Raw genomic sequence first — 23,586 nt, forward strand, 5'->3', positions numbered from 1 at the left:
TTTTACTCGTCCATTTGAACCATGTTTTAATAATATTTGGACAAATGACCCATTTTCCGTTAAGATTTATGGTCTCAAGATAAGAAAAATATCTTGAGACATGGAGGTCATTCCGGAGGTCAAGATAAGACTTTCTTCAAAACCTTCAAAATTAGTATTTCACCCCTCCTATTTTATAAGACCTACTGTTGGAGATGGATTTAGTTAAAATGAAAGTCTAAAATCTTATGTGTCACTAAAAAATAAATTTTCCATCTTTTCTTGGAGATGCTCTTATAAGTACGTACATGTACATTTTCTTAATTTATCGCAGTTAATTACCCCCTTTTAAGCCTGACTTTTGTTCATCATTATGGTTTGGGTGATACGATAAATGATTCACGCAACACTTCTCATGCATTTGTGTTCAACTCTTTTAGTACTTGGCCAACTATCCACTCCGTATGCTTTACAAAAAAGCGGATGGACTTCTTAAGTAGCTCCTTGAAGGTAGAGGTGTAAAACGTGCCGGTCCGGCACAACCCATCCCACGAAGTCACGTGCTTAGCGTGTTGCGTGCTGAGCTGGGTTGTGCCAGAAATTTAGATGTGCTGTGGTAAATGGCATGCCGTGCTGTGCTGTGTCAAAAAAATAAACGTGTTGTACCGTTATGTGCTGTGCTAGCACACTTATTTTATATGTTCCAAAATAAATATTTTTGAGATATTTTAGTTAGTACATGTATTATTACAGAAATAAATTAGCATAACGAAAATAAAATGTCAGAAATTGGTTAAAACAATGATTCTTTTGTGAAATATGCATCAAATGTGATGTATTGTGCAGTATTTTACGCACGATGTAGCACGCTTTCTTCGCGTGCCGTGATGTGCTTTGCCACGTGCTAACACGTGTCGCGTGCTGTGTTGTGCGGCTGTGCCTATTTGTCTGGCACAACACGACACATTAAACAAACATGATGTGCCCGTGCTGGGCCGGTCACGTGATGTGTCGTGCCATGCTCGAATTTTAACATGCCGTGTTGTGTCATAAACGTGCTGGTCCGTCCCAATTTACACCTCTTCTTGTTGGGTTTGGTATATTATGTGCATATATATATACTGCACATCTCATATTGGAAATGATGGATTTGGTACTATGGGTAAAAATATAGCTTCAACCGTTGTTTACTTGGAAGTCTTTATGGCCCTTGTTTCTTTCACTATTGCAGTGAAAGATAATTTGGCTACAATATTCAGTGGAAAACAATTGAATATTCATAAAATTGGTCAATTGATCCAATAATGATAATTCCTGGTGAAAAAGACATGTAAAATTTGATATTGTTTAAATGGACGAGAATGTAAAAATAGTCAGGATGTAAACAGTTTCATCCTACCCATTTTGAATTTTTTTATTTTATTTTTAATTTACCTCAGGATGCATCCAGTTTCATCCTCGTTCTTTTTTAAGTTTAAGGCAGGATGAATCCAAATTCATTCTTGTTATTATTTTGGTGTCTATTTCACCCATATTAATTTTTACTCGTCCATTAGATCCATGTTTTAACAGTATTTGGTAATTGACCCAATTTCTCTTGAATATTTCATGGGTTCATCAGCTCTCAACATTATTGTAGTAGTCATTATTGCATTACCTGCTGTATGGTTGAAACATCTTTCCATTCTTATCAGTAGTGGGCATTTTGTGTTCATTCCTTATCTATATCAGTGTGGTTTACATTACGGAAAATGGGTCATTTATCCAAAAGATCAAAATCAATAATTCCTGGGTGAAAAAGACATTCAGATTTTGATACTGTTTAAATGGACAAAAATGTAAAAATAGTCAGGATGTAAACAGTTTCATCTTACCAATTTTCAAATACTTTTTTCATTTTTAATTTACATCAGGATGCATCCGGTTTCATCCTTGCTATTTTTTAAGTTTAAGTTAGGATGAATCCAGTTTCATCCTTGCTATTTTTTTGGTGTCCATTTCACCCATACTAATTTTTACTCGTCCATTTGAATCATGTTTTAAAAATATTTGGACAAATAACCCTTTTTCCGTTTACATTACGAAAAGTAAACGATTAGGAGTTATAGAGCCGGTTAGGGAAGTCAAGTGTGTTCATGTTCTTAAGTTATGTAAGTCTTATCTCCTCTTGTCTGGAGAAAGACATTGCTACCGTGTAACTTTCTCCTTGCTTAATAAATGAATTTGCTTTTATGATCAAAACAAAGAAAAAGAAAAAGAGAACTAGCAATACCAATACATGCAAATCCTTTGTTATTTTGCTCGAATGACGTTCTGCGGTAGATAGTCAAAATGTCATTTCTGGACTGTTGAATGGGAATGCACTCTATCTGTGTTTCCCGAATTATGCAATGGGAATGCCTGATCTTATGTTAACTCTCCATCAACTTACCTAATTTGTTAGGGTCTAGTTAACAAGTTATTTGCATATTATCATCTCCCTTATAAAGCATAGTTTGGACAACTTAGACAAGTTAAAGAGTGGTCCGGATCCATTTTTCGGAAAGCTAAATCCATGATTTTGGTTTGCTTTAATTAAAATAAATCATTATGAGTGTTTTATTAATTAGTGTCTCGTTAATTTCTCATAATGAATAATTTATTAAATTTTCATCATTTAATGTCCTCTTAATTAATATAATAAATATGTATTGTTACATTTAATGACTAAGTTTGGAAAACTTAGGCTAGTTAAAGAGTGGCCTGGAATCCGAATTCATTTTTGGGAAAGCTAAATCCATGGTTGTGGTTTGCTTTAATTAAAATCAATCATTATGAGTGTTTTATTAATTAGTGTCTCATTAATCTCTCATAATGAATAATATATTAGATTTTCATCATTTAATGTCCTCTTAATTAATATAATAAATATGTATTGTTACATTAATAAATAATTTTAATAAAAATTATATCAATAGAAATTAATGGTTAGTAGTGGAAGAAATAGTGGCTGGTAGAAGCAGTAGTGGTGGAGGCGATAATATCAGTGGTGGTGGAAAAATAATGCCGAAGGGTGGTTTTACGGTGGTGATGTTGGTGAATAGTCGTGAACATTATTAGTTCTGTATATTTACAACACAGGCAATATTGTATCGTGAAAGATGTAATTCGCCATCACGATTGATAAAAACAGATATCATATTTTGTGAAAATATGAAAATTTGGCTACAAAAATTTGTGATTAGCTAGATTATGAAAATTTGGCTATCACAGGTCGTCGGGCTCTCAATCTATTCAAAATCTTTTGGTCTAGAAATGTGAGATTTTCCCAAGAACCAATTTTTAGTTCATATTTATTTAGACTTGTAAAAATAGAATTTTGATTTTATCTTGATTCAAAAATGGGTTAAAATAAAATTGAATGCAATATAACAGAGTATATAGCAATAAAAAATGTAATTTAATAAATTAATTAACAACCTAAGTATGTTCAATCAAAACTTTACTCATAATGTGTGTGATTTAAAATTAGAGGTACGACAAACGGCCAACGGGAGGACGTGGCGGTTGTACTGGAGAAATAAATGGTGTTAGATGATTTTGTAGTGGTTGAGGCGGTTCGTGAGTAGCAATAAGCTACGTTAATTTTGTATCGCTACAAAATGAGTAACATTATAAATTAGAAGTTGTGGTTGATGGTCTTATTAATAAAATAATCTCGGTTAAAATACGTGAAAGATCAAAAAAAATAAAATAAACCAAAAAATGTCATGTAATATAATTACTACAAACAACCGGGAACAAGGTAAAATCAATACACAAAAAATTACTTATTATCGGGAGGTGTCGTTATGGTAGGGGATGTACCCTAGGTATGCATACTTTTCTTCATATTTCTTTGTATTGTATTATACAATGAAGCTTCGCTAAGTTAGGAAGATAAAGACGGGTCCTGATTTTTCCTTCCAATTGGTAAATTCACGGTTTTTGTCAATCCCATGAATACACGTTTATTTGAGAAAAATTCATTACATATTTTTTTATTCCCATCTCAAAAGTCAAAATCAAAATTGAAAAATTTGATCAACTGAAAATGACAAACCTACATTTCCATAAAATTGATCAATTGATTTGTCGCTCACATTCGGTAGAATGAGTGGGTTTAAAAACTCTAATTCCTTACTTTAGAGAAACGAAAATCAGAAATAAAGTTGGGAAGGGAGATAGATTGCGGAGAGGAAAAAACTCAAATCCAAGAGTATAGTTCCGCTCAATATTGTTTCAATTTTCTCTCAATCTTCATCCACCAAAATGTGCATCTGTGACCTTAAACTACTGCTAACAACATTTGAGAAAATCATTATATATATATATATATATTGTTTCATGTATGATTTTTTGGAATTTCTATATTTTTCTTAAATATCATTTGTTGTATTGTATATTTAGCTGAAGCATACATTTTCAAAGATAACCTTATTTATTACAATAACCTCATGGTTGAAATTTAGGGGTGCCTGTATTTTGTGATTAGTCGGGTTATGAAAATTTGGCGCTCACATGTCGTCAGAGTTTCATTTATTCACAATTTTTTTGTCTAGATTTAGACATTAGAGGAAATAGAATTTTGATTTCATCTTGATAGATAAACTTAGATAGAAACTTATAAGGTTATTCAGATTACATATTGTAATTGGATAATAGATTGGTATTTACAAAATAATATTACATGTATACAAAAGCCTCTGTTCTCCGGGCTTATGTTTCAAAGTACATAATAATTTGACTAGAAGTTATTTTCAATAAATAATCTAACATGATTATACGTAATTTATATAACACCCTCGCCATTATTGAAAGATAAAGAGTGGCCAAGATTTGTTTAGGGAAAAGCTAAATCAACAGTTGTGGTGGTTTACAACATAATTGTATCAATAATTTCTCATAATAAATATTTTATTAATCTACATTATAAATATCTTATGATTATCTTCATAAATAAACTTTCATTAATCTTACATTATAAATATATTTTTACATCATAAATATCTAAGTTTCACTTAATATTCAATTAATTTTTCATTATAAATGCTTTATAATTTTTAAACATATTTTCCTTTAGTGGGAAAGAGTACGATGGAGAGTGGAACATATTACAAGAAATTGTATGGTAGCCTTGCAACAAGATGGGCGCCAACCTATTTTTGAGTGACAACTCTAAGTTCCTAACCTAGGGAAAAGAAAATCTTCAACTTTAACATTCGCAACATTAAATATTCATCATTAAATAAATATAGTTTATGATTATCTTAATAGATATTTTTATTAAATAAATAATAAATTCGTTAATAATCATATCAGTCGGGTGGTGGTCCATGGAAGCTGGTGACGATGGTGATGAGGTAATGGTGGTGGAAGTCCAGGTGGTCAGTGTGGTAATCAGGTAGTGGACAATATTCTATGTCGTTAGGACACAAGTAAACTATTATGGAAGTTGTGGTTGATTTTTTTAATGTGAAAATAAGTTGGTTATAATACAGAAGAAACAATAATTGTACAGGCTGACCACAATTTTCCCTAAACACAACCTTAGAATAATTCAAGGATGATAGGGTAATAATCTACTATTTGGATAGTAAAGGTTTTCAGTTGGTCCCACTACATGTTTCATTCGGTGGTTTCTGCGAGACAGCTATTATGGTCAACCTAGCAATTCTCAAAAAAAATAACATCAAAAAATATTGTCATTATATATATCCAACAAAAATATTACAACGGTTAAAACTGACATATTCTTCTTTTACTTATTATGAAGACCGTGCCGTTACGGCACGGGTGAAGTTATAGTCAACTAATAAACTGGACTCTTAATTTCTCTCTCTCTCTATGTATATATGGTCATTGAAATTTATCACTATAACCACGACCTCCATAATAAAATCTATAACCATAATAATGGTGATCTTCGAGGAAAAAGATAAACAATATAATGCGGAAAAAGAAATAACACAGATACATGAAGTTTTGTTTACGAGGAAACCGCAAATGCAGAAAAACACCGGGACCTAGTACAGATTGAACACCAAACTGAATTAAACCATTACAGACACTATATATCCTACTACCATTTAACTTCGGACTGCAGTGTACGTAGTTGAACCCTAATCGAGTCTCCCACTGATTAAGGTACAGTCGCGCTCCTTACGCCTCTTGAATCCCAGCAAGACTCCGCGCAATTCATTCTCTTAGCAGACATCATACCAACTAAGAGTTGCTTCAACTCAATTGAAGACTTTGATGATTTATGTCCATCTTGATCAAGTGAGAAGCTCAAAAATTAATCGATCAAGATCAGGATACTCGAGTTATCAAGAAAATATAACTGGACTTGGCTTCATGAATCTCTATGAAGTCTTTGTAGTCACTAAAACCTAAAAGGGTTAGTAAGAGGACGACTCCAATTACAACTAGGACACACCAAAAAGTAGTGTCGGGATTCAAAGATCCCAGTTGCTTGAAGTTTCCCTTTTATAGACATTCAAAACATATGTTGCTTTAGGTTTAATTGCTAAGATAGCTTTGGAACCCATCAATCAATATCCACTGTTAGATGAATCTTTGAATCTGATATACACTCTGGTTAGGTAAAACCGTAGCTGAACCGTGTATGAAGACTATGTTTAAGGTGGTTAGCCAAAACTAGCCGATTTGAACATAAAAGCTTAATACTCATTTTCATGAACACTTAAGAGACATTGACCTTGAGTCACAATCAGGTAATCAAATAAGTCTAGTATTTTTAGAGAATTGATCAAATGCTAATTATCTCGTACAAATAATTTTATCGCGCTTGAAACTAATCGACATGGTTAGTTACACCAAAACAGCCGATTTGCGACGGATATAAGGGTTGCAATGAACTTAACCAACGCCTATATCTGTTGTAATACGGCGTAGCAAATTTGTTTGCAACGCCAGCTGTTGCACAAATTAATTTCTGCAACTATTATAAACGTTGCTCAACCTGTTTACCAATGTTTTATTTTGCAATTTGAGCAACGTATTACTGAATTTTTGCAACGCTTAAACTAATTTAAGCAACGTGTTATACTAATTTGAGAAACATTTATATACGTTGCAAAACTATATAATTACCAGAAAAAGAATCCGACAATAATTCCGTCAAATATCTGCACCTTAATATTCACCATCAAGAACATTATGTAGCATGGGTTAGATATGAGAGGGAAAGCAAGATTCTCGATTTATTTCCTTCGGGTCTATGGTAACCTAATATATTTCAAATGAAACCAATTCAAAAATCACAACGTACCATGCATAAGCATGCAACTATTATGTCATATCTTTTACATGAACGGAAAGCTTACTCTCTAGATACTAAACACAACCCACCACAAAGAATAAAGACCTGAAATGGATCTTATAAGAAACTCGAAGTTACCTATTAAACTTTGGAGAGATTGCTCAAGCTTCCAGCACGCCATTGCATGAACACCAACATTCTGCTGCAATTGCTCTTTAAAGGAATAGAGAAAAACAACATAACGTGTCTGCTCACCATATAGAACTTGATTAGAAATTGGATCGGCTGAGTAAAACAAGAATCGGGAGTATTAAAATTAAGCAATGTTAGTAAACCAAGGAGTAGCAGAAAGAATTTAAGATGCATGTGTACACTAGTTCGGGAAGATAGTTAATGCCAACGATTGAATACATGAATTGCATCTGTGAAATTAAGGTGGTATACTAGTGTCATATAATTTGCATAACTCATCTATAAGCATCATCATCAGTCACCTAGCTAGATCTTTTTTTATATATAAAATTTGTAGATATTACATGTACTTAGACATGCAAAAGACTAGAACTAGAGATAAGTAAGGAACCGACTACTTTAAATAAAATAGGTACACCGTAAAAAGGTAGCATGCTACTTGAAGTAGTCATTTTTTATTTTTTTTGAAGCATACTTTAAGTAGTCATATTCAGTTTAAACTGCAGTGTTCAAATATATCTCTGCGAACTTCTATGCTTTTTCCTCCAATTATAACTATAGAAAATGGAAATTGAAGGAAAATATCACTGACATACATTATCTGGATGCATATTATACAGCTAACCCAACAAGAAGGAAAAAGAATTGAAATATCATAAGAAAAGCTTGAATTGGCATGCGATCTTACATAAGTAGATATATCTTGGGTCAGCCACGAAACAAAAGTCAGGGATCTTTACAGTATTTTCGGCTATTATAGCGAAGTTCCAAGTGGATTCAAGGTACTTACACCTGTAGCTCCACATTCCAGTGCTGCCAATGCTGTATGACTACAATTAAGAAGAGATGGATATGTTAAGAGTTGAGTAGAACACAAATATAATAATAAATGTAGATACAATAGAATCTTCAACTTATGAACCCCTACATGTTTTTTGTGCTCAACATTTAATTTATTGCTTCCAATAAAAGAATCTTCAAAAGTTAGAAAAAAACAGTACCTGAATAACAACACCACCAAAGAGTTTTGTAACTATCTCGTCTCCAAATGTTATTCAGCAACCTGCACTCAAAACATAAATATGTCATGCAAGAGAGATCTATATGATCAACAATAATAAGCAATTAAGGGACACAACGAACAAATGGCACAATGTCAAAGTCATAACTCGATCAGTTTTGATTAGTTGATTAAGTTTTAATTCGAGGGATAACATCTGATATCCAAGCATTGTTGGCTTAACTTAGCGAACAATATGCACTTGCACAAAAAACATAGGCTTTAAATGTGAAGAATCTAACATTTTAAAAAAAGCAAGAAGCATCACATTACAATATTACATAAATAAGCATACACTTAAAGATAAGCAATATAACACCTAGCAGCCCTTCCGGATGAAGTGAAAGGCACTAGTGATATACTAGCCATTATCAACAAGACACCTTACTGTTTGAGGGTGAAAACGGTTTCTGCTGATTGCGATAATTTCGGGTGTGTGGGTGAGAAACGAGTCTAAATCCTAAACAATGTAATGCAAGGGAGTACTTTAGATTCAAGAGATCAATTTGTACAAATCCGGCCTAAACCAAGAAATGGCCGTTCCAGACTTGCTTCGGTCACAAAGAGGAGGAGAAGGGTTGGTTTTGGGGAGGGACGCGAAGAGAGTGTTGATACCAGAATAGTTGATCCTGGAAGAGTAGTTTTTTTGTGACTTGCATCAGAAAGTGGGAAGCTAACAGATGGGAAAGCTAGCAAACGTTTTCTGAGTGTTGTATGCTCCTGACCAGAACTTGTTTTTCGGTGGAAATAGGTAAGACCTATCTATACAAGTCGAAGTGAAACGTACTCTGGTCTCGTAAGAAATGGAAAACGGATGAGTAAATGGGAGGAGGTGGTAACCGGTAATGCCTGGAATTGATATTCCATAAAAGAAAGCGTGTTACTATTACTCCATGTATTTACTAACCGCCTTATCCTTATGATTCTGTCTTGTAACGGGCATAGTGTACGCCGCACGCTGTAAACCGCCAAACCAATACCCAATAAGCATCCCCCAGTTTGTGACATGTATTTATGTCTCGAGTATTTTCGTGGAAAACATGTTGCTGTTGTTTGGCAAGTTGAGCTTGGGAGACTTTCCGGCTCGATGGTGACCTTCGATGGTCGAGATTTTGCATCTTCAGAGGAAGGGTAGTCATTGATTATTGCAACCCTTCGTTTGGTATCCAGTGGCATGAAAGCATGCCCGTCATGGATTTAATATGTCTTAGTTTAGGCGTGGCCAAAATCTAGAGTTTTGGCATTGTTTGGGCGCGACCAAAACTAGGGTTTGGCGTTAAGCCAAAAGGTTTCCCTGCGTTAGCTGGTAACCTTGGACGGCTAAGATCTGCGTCTTATATGGAAATGGTTTAGGCGCAGAAAGGTGGCTGTCACGGCATGCCATTGGCACATGTGGCATGGTCGGCATTCCTTGGCGCGGTTTAGGTGCGGCCAAAACTAGGGTTTTGGCGTTGGGCCAAAGTTTATCATGCGTTGGTTTGTGACCTTGGACGGCTAAGATTTGCATCTAAGATGGAAGGGTGGTCGTTGATTGTCGCACGCCTTCGTTTTGGCAGCCGTGAGGGGAAGGCCGGCATGGTGTGGTTTAGGCGCGGCAAGGTGGATGGCACGGCATGCCATTTGCACATGTGGCATGGTCGACATGCCTTGGCGCGGTTTAGGAGTGGCCAAAACTAAGGTTTTGGCGTTGGGCCAAAGGTTACCATGCGTTGGTTGGTGACTTTGGACGGTTAAGATTTGCATCTAAGATGGAAGGGCGGTCATTGATTGTCGCACGCCTTCGTTTTGGCAGCCGTGAGGGGAAGGCCCGCATGGTATGGTTTAGGCGTGGCAAAGTGGCTGGCACGGCATGCCATTGGCACATGCGGCATGGTCGGCATGCCTTGGCGCGGTTTAGGCGTGTCCAAAACAAGGGTTTTGGCTTTGGCCCAAAGGTTACCATGCGTTGGTTGGTGACCTTGGACGGATAAGATTTGCATCTAAGATTGAAGGGTGGTCGTTGATTGTCACACGCCTTCGTTTTGGCAGCCGTAAAGGGAAGGTCGACATGGTATGGTTTAGACGCGGCAAGGTGGATGGCACGGCATGCCATTGGCACATGTGGCATGGTCGGCATGCCTTGGCGCGGTTTAGTCGTGGCCAAAACTAGGTTTTGGTGTTGGGCCAAAGGTTACCATCCGTTGGTTGGTGACCTTGGACGGTTAAGATTTGCATCTAAGATGGAAGGCGGCTATTGATTGTCGCACGCCTTCGTTTTGGAAGCCGTGAGGGGAAGGCCCGCATGGTATGGTTTAGGCGTGGCAAGGTGGCTGGCACGGCATGCCATTGGCACATGTGGCATGATCGGCATGCCTTGGCGCGGTTTAGACGTGGCCAAAACTAGGGTTTTGGCGTTGGGACAAAGGTTACCGTGCGTTGGATGACGACCTTGGACGGCTAAGATTTGCATCTAAGATGGAAGGGTGGCCTTTGATTGTCGCACGCCTTCGTTTTGGAAGCTGTAAAGGGAAGGCCGACATGGTATGGGTTAGGCGCGGCAAGGTGGCTTGCACAGCATGCCATTGGCACATGTGGCATGGTCGGCATCATGCCTTGGCGCGGTTTAGTCGTGGCCAAAACTAGGGTTTTGGTGTTGGCCAAAGGTTACCTTGCGTTGGCTGGCGACCTCGGACGGCTAAGATCTGCATCTCAGATGGAAGGGTGGTCGTTGATTGTTGCAATCCTTTCGTTTCGGCAGCCAGCGACATGTAGCGGGGTCGGCATGGCTTTGCCATGGAATGATGGCTGGCATGGTTTGCCATTGGCACGGTGGCGCGACTGGCATGGTTGGCATGCCTTGGCGCGGAGGTGCGGCTGGCACGGCATGCCATTGGCACATGTGGTGCGGCTGGCATGGTTGGCATGCCTTGGCGCGGAGATGTGGCTGGCATGGTTTTCCATTGGCACAGTGGTGCGCCGGCATGGTTGGCATGCTATGGCACGAACACGTGGCTGGCATGGTTTGCCATTGGCACCGTGGTGCGCCGGCATGGTTGGCACGCTTTGGCGCAGAGACGTGGCTGACATGGTTTTCCATTGACACGGTGGTGCGGATGGCATGGTTGGCATGACTTGGCGCAGAGATGTGGCTGACACGGCGGCGCGGATGGCATGGTTGGCATGCTTTGGCGCGGAGACGTGGCTGACATGGTGGTGCGGCTGGCATGGTTTGCATGCCTTGGCGTGGAGATGAGGCTGGCACGGCATGCCATTGGCACATGCGGCTGACATGGTGGGCATGCCTTGGCGCAGATACATGAATTGTGCGGCGGTGTGGCTGGCATGGTTGACATGCTTTGGCGCGGAGTCGTGGCTGACATGGTTTGTCATTGGCACAGTGGTGCGACTGGCACGACATGCCATTGGCACATGTGGCTGACATGGTTGGAATGTCTTGGCGCGGAGACGTGGATGGCATGGTTTTCCATTGGCACGGTGGTGTAAGAATTTAGGATTTGGTGTACGAAGGTGATGTCGGTCAATAATAAGGGTTATACTGTGGAACATGACACATATATATGTAAAAAAAAGGTACCCTGGTAATTCTTACGTAGGCATGTTGAATGATTCAATAAATGCGCTAGTGGTCCTAATGACGTCATGTCAGATGTAAGATTTTACGATTTTAACCCTAAGCTAAAAACCACCATCAACACTTACCTACAGCGTTGTTTTGATATACTAGTTGCACTGGTTCACCTGTTACAAGATGTTCAATATCCATCACAAGTAAGTGAGTGACTTGCAAAATGCACACCGACGAGGTTCAAGATATAAGAATGAGTTTTGGCATGTCCGACAACCCCAACTATGCTGAAATGCTCAACAACTTTGTTTTTAGATTAATAACCGGTAACAACATGAGAAATGAGGCTGATATACCCATTAATGACAAGCAGAATATCTACTTCAGATGAAAACACGAGAAATTAAGCTAATATACACATCACATACTTAACAGAAGACACAAAACATGAGATTTACCTCTGCTACTAGGATTCAGCATGACAAAGCTTCTCAAGTTTCTTCATTTTGTTTACTACCACGTTGAAATTTGAACATGTACAACTTATCTTATGCAGCAACACAAACTCAACAATCAGTTCATGCATACAACTTCTTATACTCAGCACCACCAATTTCTTGTCCCCTGCAACAACCAATATCATCTGACTCGAACCCATCTCATCATCTCAGTCATCCTCCTCTTGAATATCCTCCAACTCAGATTCTCAGGTACTAGCGGCAGCAACATCTTCTTGCTCTCTGTAATGCAACCACTGCAATTCCAGCTCCTTCTCATCTTAAACCACTGATGCAAAGCACCTTTCACAGACCATTCTCTTCATTAGCTTCATTTCTTGCTTCTAACAGTCACTCGCAACAAAAAATTCATCACACAATCTTCAAAAATCACCACATACTGAGCCATTATCTATAACTTACAGTTGTATCACCCTTCACAACTCAGCTTTAGTAACCCATATAATCTGTGAAACATCACATCCGTCTCCATCTATGTAAATATCAGTTCAATTTCCGTCATTCAGCCACCACTAGTGCCTTTACTGCAAACAATTCTTCTTCCCTGCAATTTCTAACAACAACCCAACACAGATATAGCATTCAATATATCATCTAAATTGACTGACCTTGCCCTAATTCTTCTTTAGCTTTCACCATCAGCTGTTAAATCATACCCATTAATAGTTTACAACCAAGAACCCAAAAATCCATCAAACCAATCTTCTCAATCCCTTGAAATTCATCTTAATCACCACAAAAACCCTAGTTTCTGTTTTTTCTCAATCAACAACTCTAACATCCAAATCAACCTAAACCCCACCGACTTCAACAGCATCATAACTTCAATTTGAGCTCAAACCCCATCGAATATGGACTTCAATCTGCATTTGCGTCACAACTTATGAGAAACACAAACCCTGAATCCATTTCTTTCTCAGATTCGAATTCTCCTTCCATCTTCCCTGTCTTGATTTGTCTCAATCCATGATTAAATATGGCTACCACTCCGGAATTAATACCACCATCGATTCATCTCATCTGCTTTGATTAAAACCCACGGATCCCCTTCTATGTGTCATCTCATTTCAATATCAATTTTTTCTCTAAGTAAGACACAGACGCACCCTTCAGTCTGAGTGATTGAAAGTTTGGCTTTGATTTCCGAGATAGTTTTTATTTGTGAAATTTGATTTTGATTTCTGAAAACGTGGGCTTGATTTTGAAGATTTACGTTTAGGTCGGAAGAGAAAAGAAAATGGGAGGAGAACTCGAGGATAGAGATAAGAGGAAAATAAGACAAATAAAAATGAAAAAGAAAATAGAAGGGAAATTGATAATAATAGGATCTCAAAAGACATTTAGGCCCTCAACTATGTTAACAAAGGCAAGTGTGTCCTACATTTTTTTTATTTTTTTTCTCCTACTTCTGATATAGTGCAACGTATTTTTGTATATTACCAACGTATTAACGTATGCAACGCATATATCCAAACCCGAAAACCCAAATGTTGCAAAAACCTTGATTTGGTGTAGATATATGCACAAAATACAAATACCACATTTGTTCGTGACTCAGGTATGTGTACCGGTTTGTAAACTATTAAGCCAAACCAAGTTCCGCAGTTCACAGAACTATTTAGTTATGCAAATCGGTATGTTTACCTTAAAACCATGACCAGTTCTGGAGTCTACAAAACTGTTTTGGTATGTGTTCCGGTTTGGATAAATAACCGAGTTCCTGAACACAAAACTATTTTGTTATGTCTGCCGGTATGGATACTCATAGTTCCTTTACAGTTTGCATACGGGTATGCCTGGCGATCCGATTCACGAGTTAAACAGAGTTTTACATTATATGCATAAGGATATGCGTACTAGAAATATGGAAGTCGATATATAGCTACTCCACTACGCGTACGAGTACACGTAATACAACTTCAGACTTATAACAATTTTTCCATTTTGTAAGACTGATAACACTGTCTTGTATCCAAAATTATAGTAGTTATATATTTCTCTCTAAATCGATTTGAAACATTCCCGAATAACATCAATGACACATATCACTGTTCCAGGCTATCTTCGAATGATAAAACTTGAATCATGATTTTGATTCCGAACAATAAATTGTCCTTAATGGAAATTCATCAAGTATGAACAAATGTTCATTAAGATTAGTCATTATATTTCGAGAACTAATTACCAACATAAACTTGACTCAAAATTCTTGTATATGCATAATAGTATAATTAGTTATGCGACATCGTCTCAATGATAAAAAAGTGAATATAGCTTGAGAAATAGGTGGTTCAGTCTTCACTTACCTTTTGTTGATGAAGTTCTCCAAAAGCTTCGGTTGATCTTTTTCTTCAAACGGTAGAATGCAATGATGACTGCCGTGATCCATTGTTTCTCAACTACATTTCTATCCTAGTCAGAGACTTAACTAATTGTATGATAGAAATCAAGATATAGTTTTGACAACTGAATTTGACAACAAGCCTGAGATAGCAACAGTTGTGAGTTCGACCGAGCAATGCTCTAACATAATACACTTGCGCCACTATTAAAGAGTCGATAGTTTCAAAAGATACGCTGCAAATAAAACTACATGCATTCCAATTTTTTTGGAAGAAATCACAAAAGATAATATGAGTCAGAAAATTTCCATTTCACTACTTCATCCGTGATTCTAACGAACCAGTGTATGTTGAAGTATGAAAACAAGAGAACTATCTTTAGTAATCTATTCAACCTAAAGTAAGTGGTTGACATGTGTAGTGAGATTCTCTTGGCCTGTTGAGATAAAGAAATTTCTCAAATTAAGCTAAATGTAGCAAAGTTGAAAATAGAAAGAACCTCGAATAAGGGTCAGACGTACTGATTCATACGCTTGTTGGCATAGTGAAATATGTGTAGAGGGACATATGTATCATGAGACAAAGATGTACTTCTGTATTAGGTAGTAGTAACACCAACACACAAGTATCAACCAAACATGGGATTAGCTAAAATGTGATTCTAGATATCATCATAAATGAAAGAGTTGGAAATGCACCTGGTTATAAGTGTTGGTATATGCAATGTAATGCGTGTATCATAGTGGAAACCAATTTCTAGAGGAGATCATGCTTTAGAAATCAACTTTAATGACAAGAAGAACTTTGCTTGACTAATTGACTATTTAATTGAACTTGATCCAATGTCTGCGCTTATGAAATGAAAAGTACATCATTCCCACGAGACATATCATTCCCACTGAAACGTAACATATATTCACTCTGAAGTACTTGAGTTGAATCCCACTTTTGTTACATAATAAGGCCACACCACTAATTCAATCTCTCAAGACACAGTGTCTTCGATGATTGGATCATCGAGCTAAGCACTGCTCAAAATTTGTTTTCGAGATGGGACAAAGACTAAACGTCACATAAGCTTTGTATGTATTAAGGGCTAATCACACCTTGTTAAGCTCAAAGGGTGTTCATGCGTGAACTATTACCTACCTTTTGGAATCTTACAGTGAGAATAGAGTTAATTGCATCAAATAAATTGTTTCTAAGGAAGAATATTCTTAGAAAAAATAAAATAATAATAATGAGTCAATCTAGTGCATTATAAATCGTTGGTGCTTGGATTATTAAATCCACATTAACCCTAACAATGCAATGATTGGGATTGACTCATAAAGGCTTTGACATAACCCTAAGGCACATTGGTTGTGACACGATATTTTTTTTTGAAAGTACTAATACGAGCATCCCTTCAGTTGAGTGTACGAGACAAATGAGAAAGAATGCGAAGTTACGACATCTATCACAATCAGTGATTTCTAAAGTTACTATATTTGCGCTGGCTCTCGCGATTATGCTTTGAAGTAAGAAATCACGTTACCCATTTTATAAAGTCTTTCTTTAGTAAAACATGATTGAGATCATCCTGTGTTACTTAGATGTAAATGAAAAATAACTCTTTCTTCAAAGAAATATAAGGTGATGTTAGAAAAGTATCCACGCAGAATGCGGACCATTAAAGTGACTTATGGTTCTGGTGGTTTTTTTTTCCAAAGCTAAACAAATTTTACCAAGGTATTTCCTAAATCGATGAAAAATTATGAAAGAAAAAATAAAAAACCCATTTATACCTTTCATAACTTGTGCACAGGTTAACAAAATTCTTCGTTTAATCCAACAAACATCTTTCTTTCTTTACCAAGTCGGATTTTAAGGTGTGACTGATTTTTCGTTTTGAACCCAGATGAGGCAGTTGTCTTTTTTTTTTTAAGGAGGCGACATTTTGATAATTTACAATCCAAAATGTAACTTATTTCTTTTGCATTAGCCTATCATCCTCTACTACACTACCTTGGATGATAATTTCGATGTGGCTTCCAAACCAATTCATGGTAGGCCTAATGAGGATTCCATAAAATGGGTAACAGGGCCTAGATATAAGACTAAAGATTGAGCCTACAATACCAAGTCCATAAATGAACCAAAGTTTCTTCGGTGACAAATGCAGAGACCAAAGGCTCAAACCCTATTTATAAAGCAGAAATTTATTACACTTGGTTTGTTTGGATTTTGAATTTGACTAGGCATCTAATTAGTCTGAACTAGATTTCAGGTCAGTTATATTTTCTTTTTCCTAATGTCTGATTCGAGATGTAATTTTGTTAATACATATGACTCAGAGGTATTTGAGTACATGATTCGTCAGGCACATACCTAATTAGTTCAAAAATGTCTACAACCCAACCATATTTACATGATCAAAATGGGTTACACTTAGACGAGTCAGTTTTGGAAAAAAAAAGAACAAAAAATCCTAGATTGAGAAATCCTGTGCGAGAGAGAATGGCGATTAACTTTATCGATCATGCTAAGAATGTATACCATTTTAGTGACGGTTGTAAGAAATTTACATTGCGATTCACTTAAGCGACCATACTAAGAATATACATACCATTTTAGTGACCGTTGTGGGAAAACACATCTAGACCCTAGATCTCTACCCTTCAGAACGGGCGTTGGGTTCTGGAATGAATTTCATGGATCAGCACCTGTGGGACACATAAACATAAGCAGTGTGGGACTAGTCTATATCGTGGAGCATGGATTGGATATAAAATGAGTAACTGGGCCTACATATGAGACTGAAGACTGAACCGACAAAACCATTCATGATCAGTAATGGCCCAAATTAGTCTCTTCAGGGACAAATAATACAGAAAAAGAAAAAAGGAGACAATCATACGTCGGTAAGAATTTCCGTTGAGAATTGCCGTTAAGATATTTTTATTTCTGTAAATATTAAGAAAAATCTCAAATCTCAGTAGTATATTAGAAATTCAAGAAGAAGACGACGAAACAAATCTGAAAGAAGACGAAGACGAAGAAGAAGATGTCTCACGATAGACACTCTTCTTCTACATCCATTTCATTCGAGGAGAATAATATGCAAGTTTCCCTATTTTTTATCAATTTTTCATGATTTTTTTTGGTGACCTAGATCTAATTGTTTATGAATTTTGGATAAAATTGAGTTTCTTTTGATTGTGTCTGTGTATGTTGAGTTCATATTTCTCAGAACAAATTAGGTTACTTACAAATTACAATTGATCCTAATTTTTTTTTGATCTTGCAATAGATTTGATAGTGTTTCTAGAGGAATTGATGATGTTTTTGTGAATTTCACTTCGAATAATCCCTACATTGTCACTGAATCCCTTTCGCTGTTTCTTTATATAGCGATGAGTGATTGTATTGTGCGTGTTGATGTAGGTTTGTGGACATACTACATGAAGCTCCATTATACGGTCATCGGAAACCTACACGCATTGTTGGAAATATTGTCTACTGTTTTCTCTTGGTAAGTATCGATAATTTTCTCATATGAAATAACTTGGAAATGTTGATAACTTAGTACCGAAAAACTGCGCTATATGTATCCCATTTGATATCTAGCACGGGTGAGGTGTTAGGGCATTCTGTCCCTCTCGTGTTTAATATGGATAATACTAATAGTTTGATCAGACGCTATGTCATATGTGGTATAGAATGATATTTGAAGTTTGTTTAGGATTAATAAGCAAGCTGTTAGTCATTGTAATTGTGGAGTGTTGCGAAACACCAAAGTTGTTTGTTATGCATCCCTTTTGTATGTGTTTGGTTCCAAATGGGACCTGTTTTAGTCTTAGAGAGCTAACAGTTGTTGAATTTCTAGGCAGGTTACGGTGTCGGGGCTATAGCCAGTCCATGGATATTTGTTGGGATACAAGGATTTGTTGCACCGTTGCTTTGCAGTTGTAATGTTGCTCTTTTGTTAATAACAGGTCATTCTTTTACAGGAATTTTTAGTTCTTGTCCTGTATCAGCTTTTGGTTTTGGTTGAGTACTCAAAATGGCTATACCTTTGAGTGTTTTGTTTCCTTTGGTTACAATCGGTTCACATCTTAATATCATTTCAGGAATATTTCAACAATATCTGGTCTATGAAGTTCAGAAAGTACGGTTGCAGGTAATTCTTATATTTCATGTTTTTATTTTGACATGTATATATTCAATTGTTGTCTGGTTCTAAGAAAGAGTATGTCACAAACTAAGATAAGCAATGCATACCAGATACATTAGATGGCTGCTACTTGAACAGCAAGCTAAAGTATATATAACTGCGTTGTTTTAGATAAGGATCTTACGAGCTACCAGTTAAAAACATTAGGAAACTTTCATAGATGAGAACAGTTGGGGTAACCATAAGATATGTCTTTGCATTTTACTAGTAAAAGAGGTGATCATTGTTTCGAATAGAAAGATTGGGTAGTTTTTGCTTTTTGTTGCGCACAATCAGTTAGTCACTAAGTTGTGTCTCCGTTCAGTTTCTCATTTATCCTGTGCCTTTGAGCTTCACCGCGATCACCCAGCTTTTTCAGCTTTACTATATTCAGTTATGACTTGTGTATTCACGTTTTATGAGGTTTATTATAAAACAATCTGCTCGTTTATCTAGTACCCTGAACATGTGAGAGCGCTGATCCCTTTGCTGACTGTCAGAGTCTTACTGATGCTTCAAGCAGCTTCTTTTTATAAAGCATGACAAACATCTATTTGATTTTGTAGGGTTACTATGTTTTCAGCCAGAAATTGAAGCATATTATGCGTCTTCCTTTTGCTACTATTACATACGGTGTGTTTCTCTCTTTCTGTTATTAGAAACATTTAGCATCTTCATTGCAACACAGTTTTTGCTACTTTCACATGTGATACTAAAATAAAACTATGTACTAAGAAATCTGGTATTCATTTGGATATGTGATGCTTCCTTCTGATCTTATCCTAGTCCAAATGAAGAACATTCATTGGAAGTTTGTCTTATTGCTCAACAAATTGTTCTGGTTTTTGCATACTAAGTATGTCCTTTAGTAACACCTTTCTGGCGTGTTTGGTTGGAGGGAATGGAATCAATTTACTGGGAATACAATTCCATTCCCATGTTTGGTAATTAGGAATAGAGGGTGGTTAGGAATATGATTTCCCATAAGGGAATTCGAAACCCAGGGGATATGGTGGGTTTAGGATTCCCCCTCTTCATGGAATAGGATTTCTGGGAATGGGATTCCCTTCCCACCATCCAAACACGCCATTCTTGTCTTTATTTTAGTTTCTATTGTTCACCTACATAAGACGTGTACACCTTCAAGACCTTCTCTGTCATAGTTCTGTCACATTCTAATGCTAATCTTTCATGGAAAACTTGAGGGCTTATGCATTTATGTTGTATATGACATGTGTATGTAGTTGGTAAATTCCATGTAATTTTGTTTCTATTAAGACTACGTCGTATGTTCCTTGCATTAATGTTTCAGGTACTTGTATTATGCTACTTGTAATGGTATGGCAACCTGAATTTGGTGTCCTCTCTCTCTCTGCATTGCTGAGGTATGCTATGATATTCTTCTTCTATAGTTTCCTGATCTGTTCGTAAATTTAATTCCTTGTTGTGGAATACTCTTTTATGGCTTTCTAATGTGCAGGATAATTATTTTGGTTGAAGTCGTGTGTGCTGCATCTTTTGTGGGTCTCTACGTTGGTAAGTTTGTAGCAGTAAGGTTTTTCGTGCTATCTACTCCACATGATCTGTTTAGGTTAGGATAATATTAGCTTCTTGGAAAGAGGCCATTTTTTGGTTTCAATAAATCATTCTCCAAATTATGATGTCATATTTGTTTTCCTGAAAATATTCTTATAAATTTTGCGTATCTGTTAGATTCTTTTAGACTGGTTTTACAATTTACACATTAGCAACTTAGTAAGAATCACTACTGGAACTTGATTTTTCACGAGGAGTGAAATTAACTTTGTAAACCACATAGTGATAAGTTTAATTTACTTGATACATCTCTGTCCAGAGTCAATACTGAACCGCGTGCATTCTATAAAATTAAGCCTCCAGGTTTTCATTTTGTTTTGGACGATAAATATTTATGCTATGTATCTCCAGCAGTACATTTAACCATTGACCTATCATGGTTATTGCAGCTTATGTCCATCAGTACAATTGTTTGAACTCTCAGCCGGATGTTTTGAAGTCGTTATACTCTGCGCTTCAGCCAGCAAGTCCCTTGGAAGAATTTAGGTAGGTCATATTTTTGTTTCCTATTTGCATCAATGGCTGAATTCATTTACTTTTCTGCTTGGAAGAATATTTGATGGGGGTAAACATAAAATCTTGTAAGAAGTTAAATCTTGTGAGAAGTTAAATTTTGTTTGAAGGTTTAGCTAATGCTTGATCAACTGAGAAGTTATATTTATAATTTATTATTATACAGGTATCATGATGGTGGTCGTCTTTCTGATCAGCAAATGGCGTTGCTGCAATATCAACGGGAAAACATTCATTATTTGAGTGAGGAGGTACATATAAGTGAATAGGTTAAATCCTTTATATTGGAGTACTTGGTTAAATAAATCTTATAGGTGGTACTCCTTATCAAACATTTTGATTGAGAACAGATTCTTCGCTTGCAAGAATGCTTGAGTAAATATGAACGCTCTGATGATGGAAGCACACCCCAGGTATTTCTCTTGTACCCTTGAACCACTTATCCAGCTTATAGGAAAATCTTAGACTTCTGAGATTAGGGCACAGAACGATGTTGATTTTCTTGCCCACTAATGATGCAGCGAGCGATATTGTCCTTTAGACTTTTACAAACTTGAAATGATATTCACGGGATGATCCGCAAAACGATTTACTCCTTGGTTCTTTATGCAGGTTGATTTAGCCCATCTATTAGCAGCTCGGGATCAAGAACTACGAGCTCTATCTGCTGAGGTAATTTCTGCTAAAATAAATGTGAAATCACAAAAAAAAATTCCATGGAGAAAATCGTCTATTTGGTCGTGTTCATTGGAGGGATTCTTTAACGTTCACAGATGAATCAAGTACAGTCAGAGTTGCGTCTTGCTCGTAATTTGATTGCTGAGAAGGACTTGGAAGTCCAAAAAATTTACACAACTAACAGTCAGGTACTTTACCAGTTCCGATCTGTTATAATGATTCCTAGCTATTTTGTTAAGTGTCATTGATAAAATTTTCATTGACAAGCAGCTAACTGATATAAAAGTTTCAGTTGCCATCTGCAATGCTTTTGCTAATATGAGCTTTTCACTTGGACTGTAAACAGTATATCAAAGAAAATGAAAGATTGAGAGCTATAATGGGAGAGTGGAGTGCGCGAGCAACTAAGGTACCTGTACTCATTTTTATCAAATTTTTACTCTTTTGGAACTTCCAAAATCTCAAGATTGATGCTATTTTTACTCTTATCAAACCTTATACTGATACTGCAAACCTTGTCATTGATCGAAATACTTGAAAAGCTTGAACGAGCATTGGAGGCTGAACAGAGATCAAATTTGGACCTGCAGAAGAAGATATCGAAACTTAGAAACCAATCAACAACTGAGAAAACTGAAGTGTAAAAATCAATTTCTCGACACTTCTTCTGAACTAAAAGTACCACCATTGTTCCGCTTTGTATAAATTTACCCCCTCTTCTTCTCTGTTCATAATTTTTATAAGAAATCACAGGACAATCATTAAGTACCTTCGTAGTAAATAGTTGTGTAAATTATTTTTTTTGTTTTGTTGGTCATCTATATTTATATTTGTCACCGATTCCCATTCCCTTATGTTCCTTCATGAATGTTCGATTCGATGATGGGAATAGATCTTCAAAGGCAAGACCTCCTACGCTGCCGAAATGGCAACCTCATGTAGCACTGATATGATCTTATGATCATTTCTTTATCTTTGCATTTATTTCGGAATGCTGCCCTGTAGATTATATCGTTGCTCAAGGATGAACTTGTGTTACTCAAGTTGATGGGTGTCGATGAAACGGTTTGTATTGATATCTGGAAATTTACCTTCTAGTGATGGAGATACCAAGAACCTGTCAAGTCTGCATAGAACGGGATCTTCCTGCATGTTGAACCAAGTGTACAGACCACCATTCAGGGGTAGATCAATCATCTCCTGATTTTGAATGAATTCATTGAACAATTTACTTGCTCTCTTTGAACCCCCGGTTTATTCCTCTCTGCTTCTTCTGGTGGTGGCATTAAAATCTCCTCCACTGCACCAAGCATCCGTAGCCCAACCTTTCAAGTCATCTAGTTCTACCCAGAAACCGAACCTTTCATTGTAATCACATGGAAGGTAAACAGTTGATAGACACCAAACAAAATCATCCACCTGCATTTTAACTTAACAGAAATTGAATGTGGCCCAATTATTGCATCTAAACATTCAAAAGCATTTGTATCCCAGATGGTTAGAATCCCTCCTGATAATCCCTGGGAAGGAATTTGAACCCATTTATTGTCTTCATTCCCCCAAAAGTGGTTTACCAACCAGTTTGTAACTTTCATGATTTTTGTTTCTTATATTAAGCAGTAATTTGGCCTAATTTTCCTTATAT

General features: G+C 36.7%; 1 protein-coding gene across 1 annotated transcript; it reads left to right on the plus strand.

The window, feature by feature from the left end:
- Positions 1 to 17,848: 17,848 nt before the first annotated feature.
- LOC113325984 (protein FIP1-like) lies at positions 17,849 to 22,790 on the plus strand. Its single transcript, XM_026573805.1, has 14 exons — positions 17,849 to 18,061; positions 18,386 to 18,473; positions 18,828 to 18,936; positions 19,072 to 19,121; positions 19,721 to 19,787; positions 20,467 to 20,539; positions 20,635 to 20,690; positions 21,140 to 21,236; positions 21,430 to 21,514; positions 21,614 to 21,676; positions 21,876 to 21,935; positions 22,037 to 22,129; positions 22,288 to 22,350; positions 22,484 to 22,790. Exons 1-14 carry the CDS (start codon positions 18,006 to 18,008, stop codon positions 22,583 to 22,585), a joined length of 1,062 nt encoding a protein of 353 aa, XP_026429590.1. The 5' UTR covers positions 17,849 to 18,005; the 3' UTR covers positions 22,586 to 22,790.
- The last annotated feature ends 796 nt before the right edge of the window (positions 22,791 to 23,586 follow it).

This window comes from Papaver somniferum, unplaced genomic scaffold (assembly GCF_003573695.1).
Source record: "Papaver somniferum cultivar HN1 unplaced genomic scaffold, ASM357369v1 unplaced-scaffold_10, whole genome shotgun sequence".
NCBI lineage: Eukaryota > Viridiplantae > Streptophyta > Magnoliopsida > Ranunculales > Papaveraceae > Papaver > Papaver somniferum.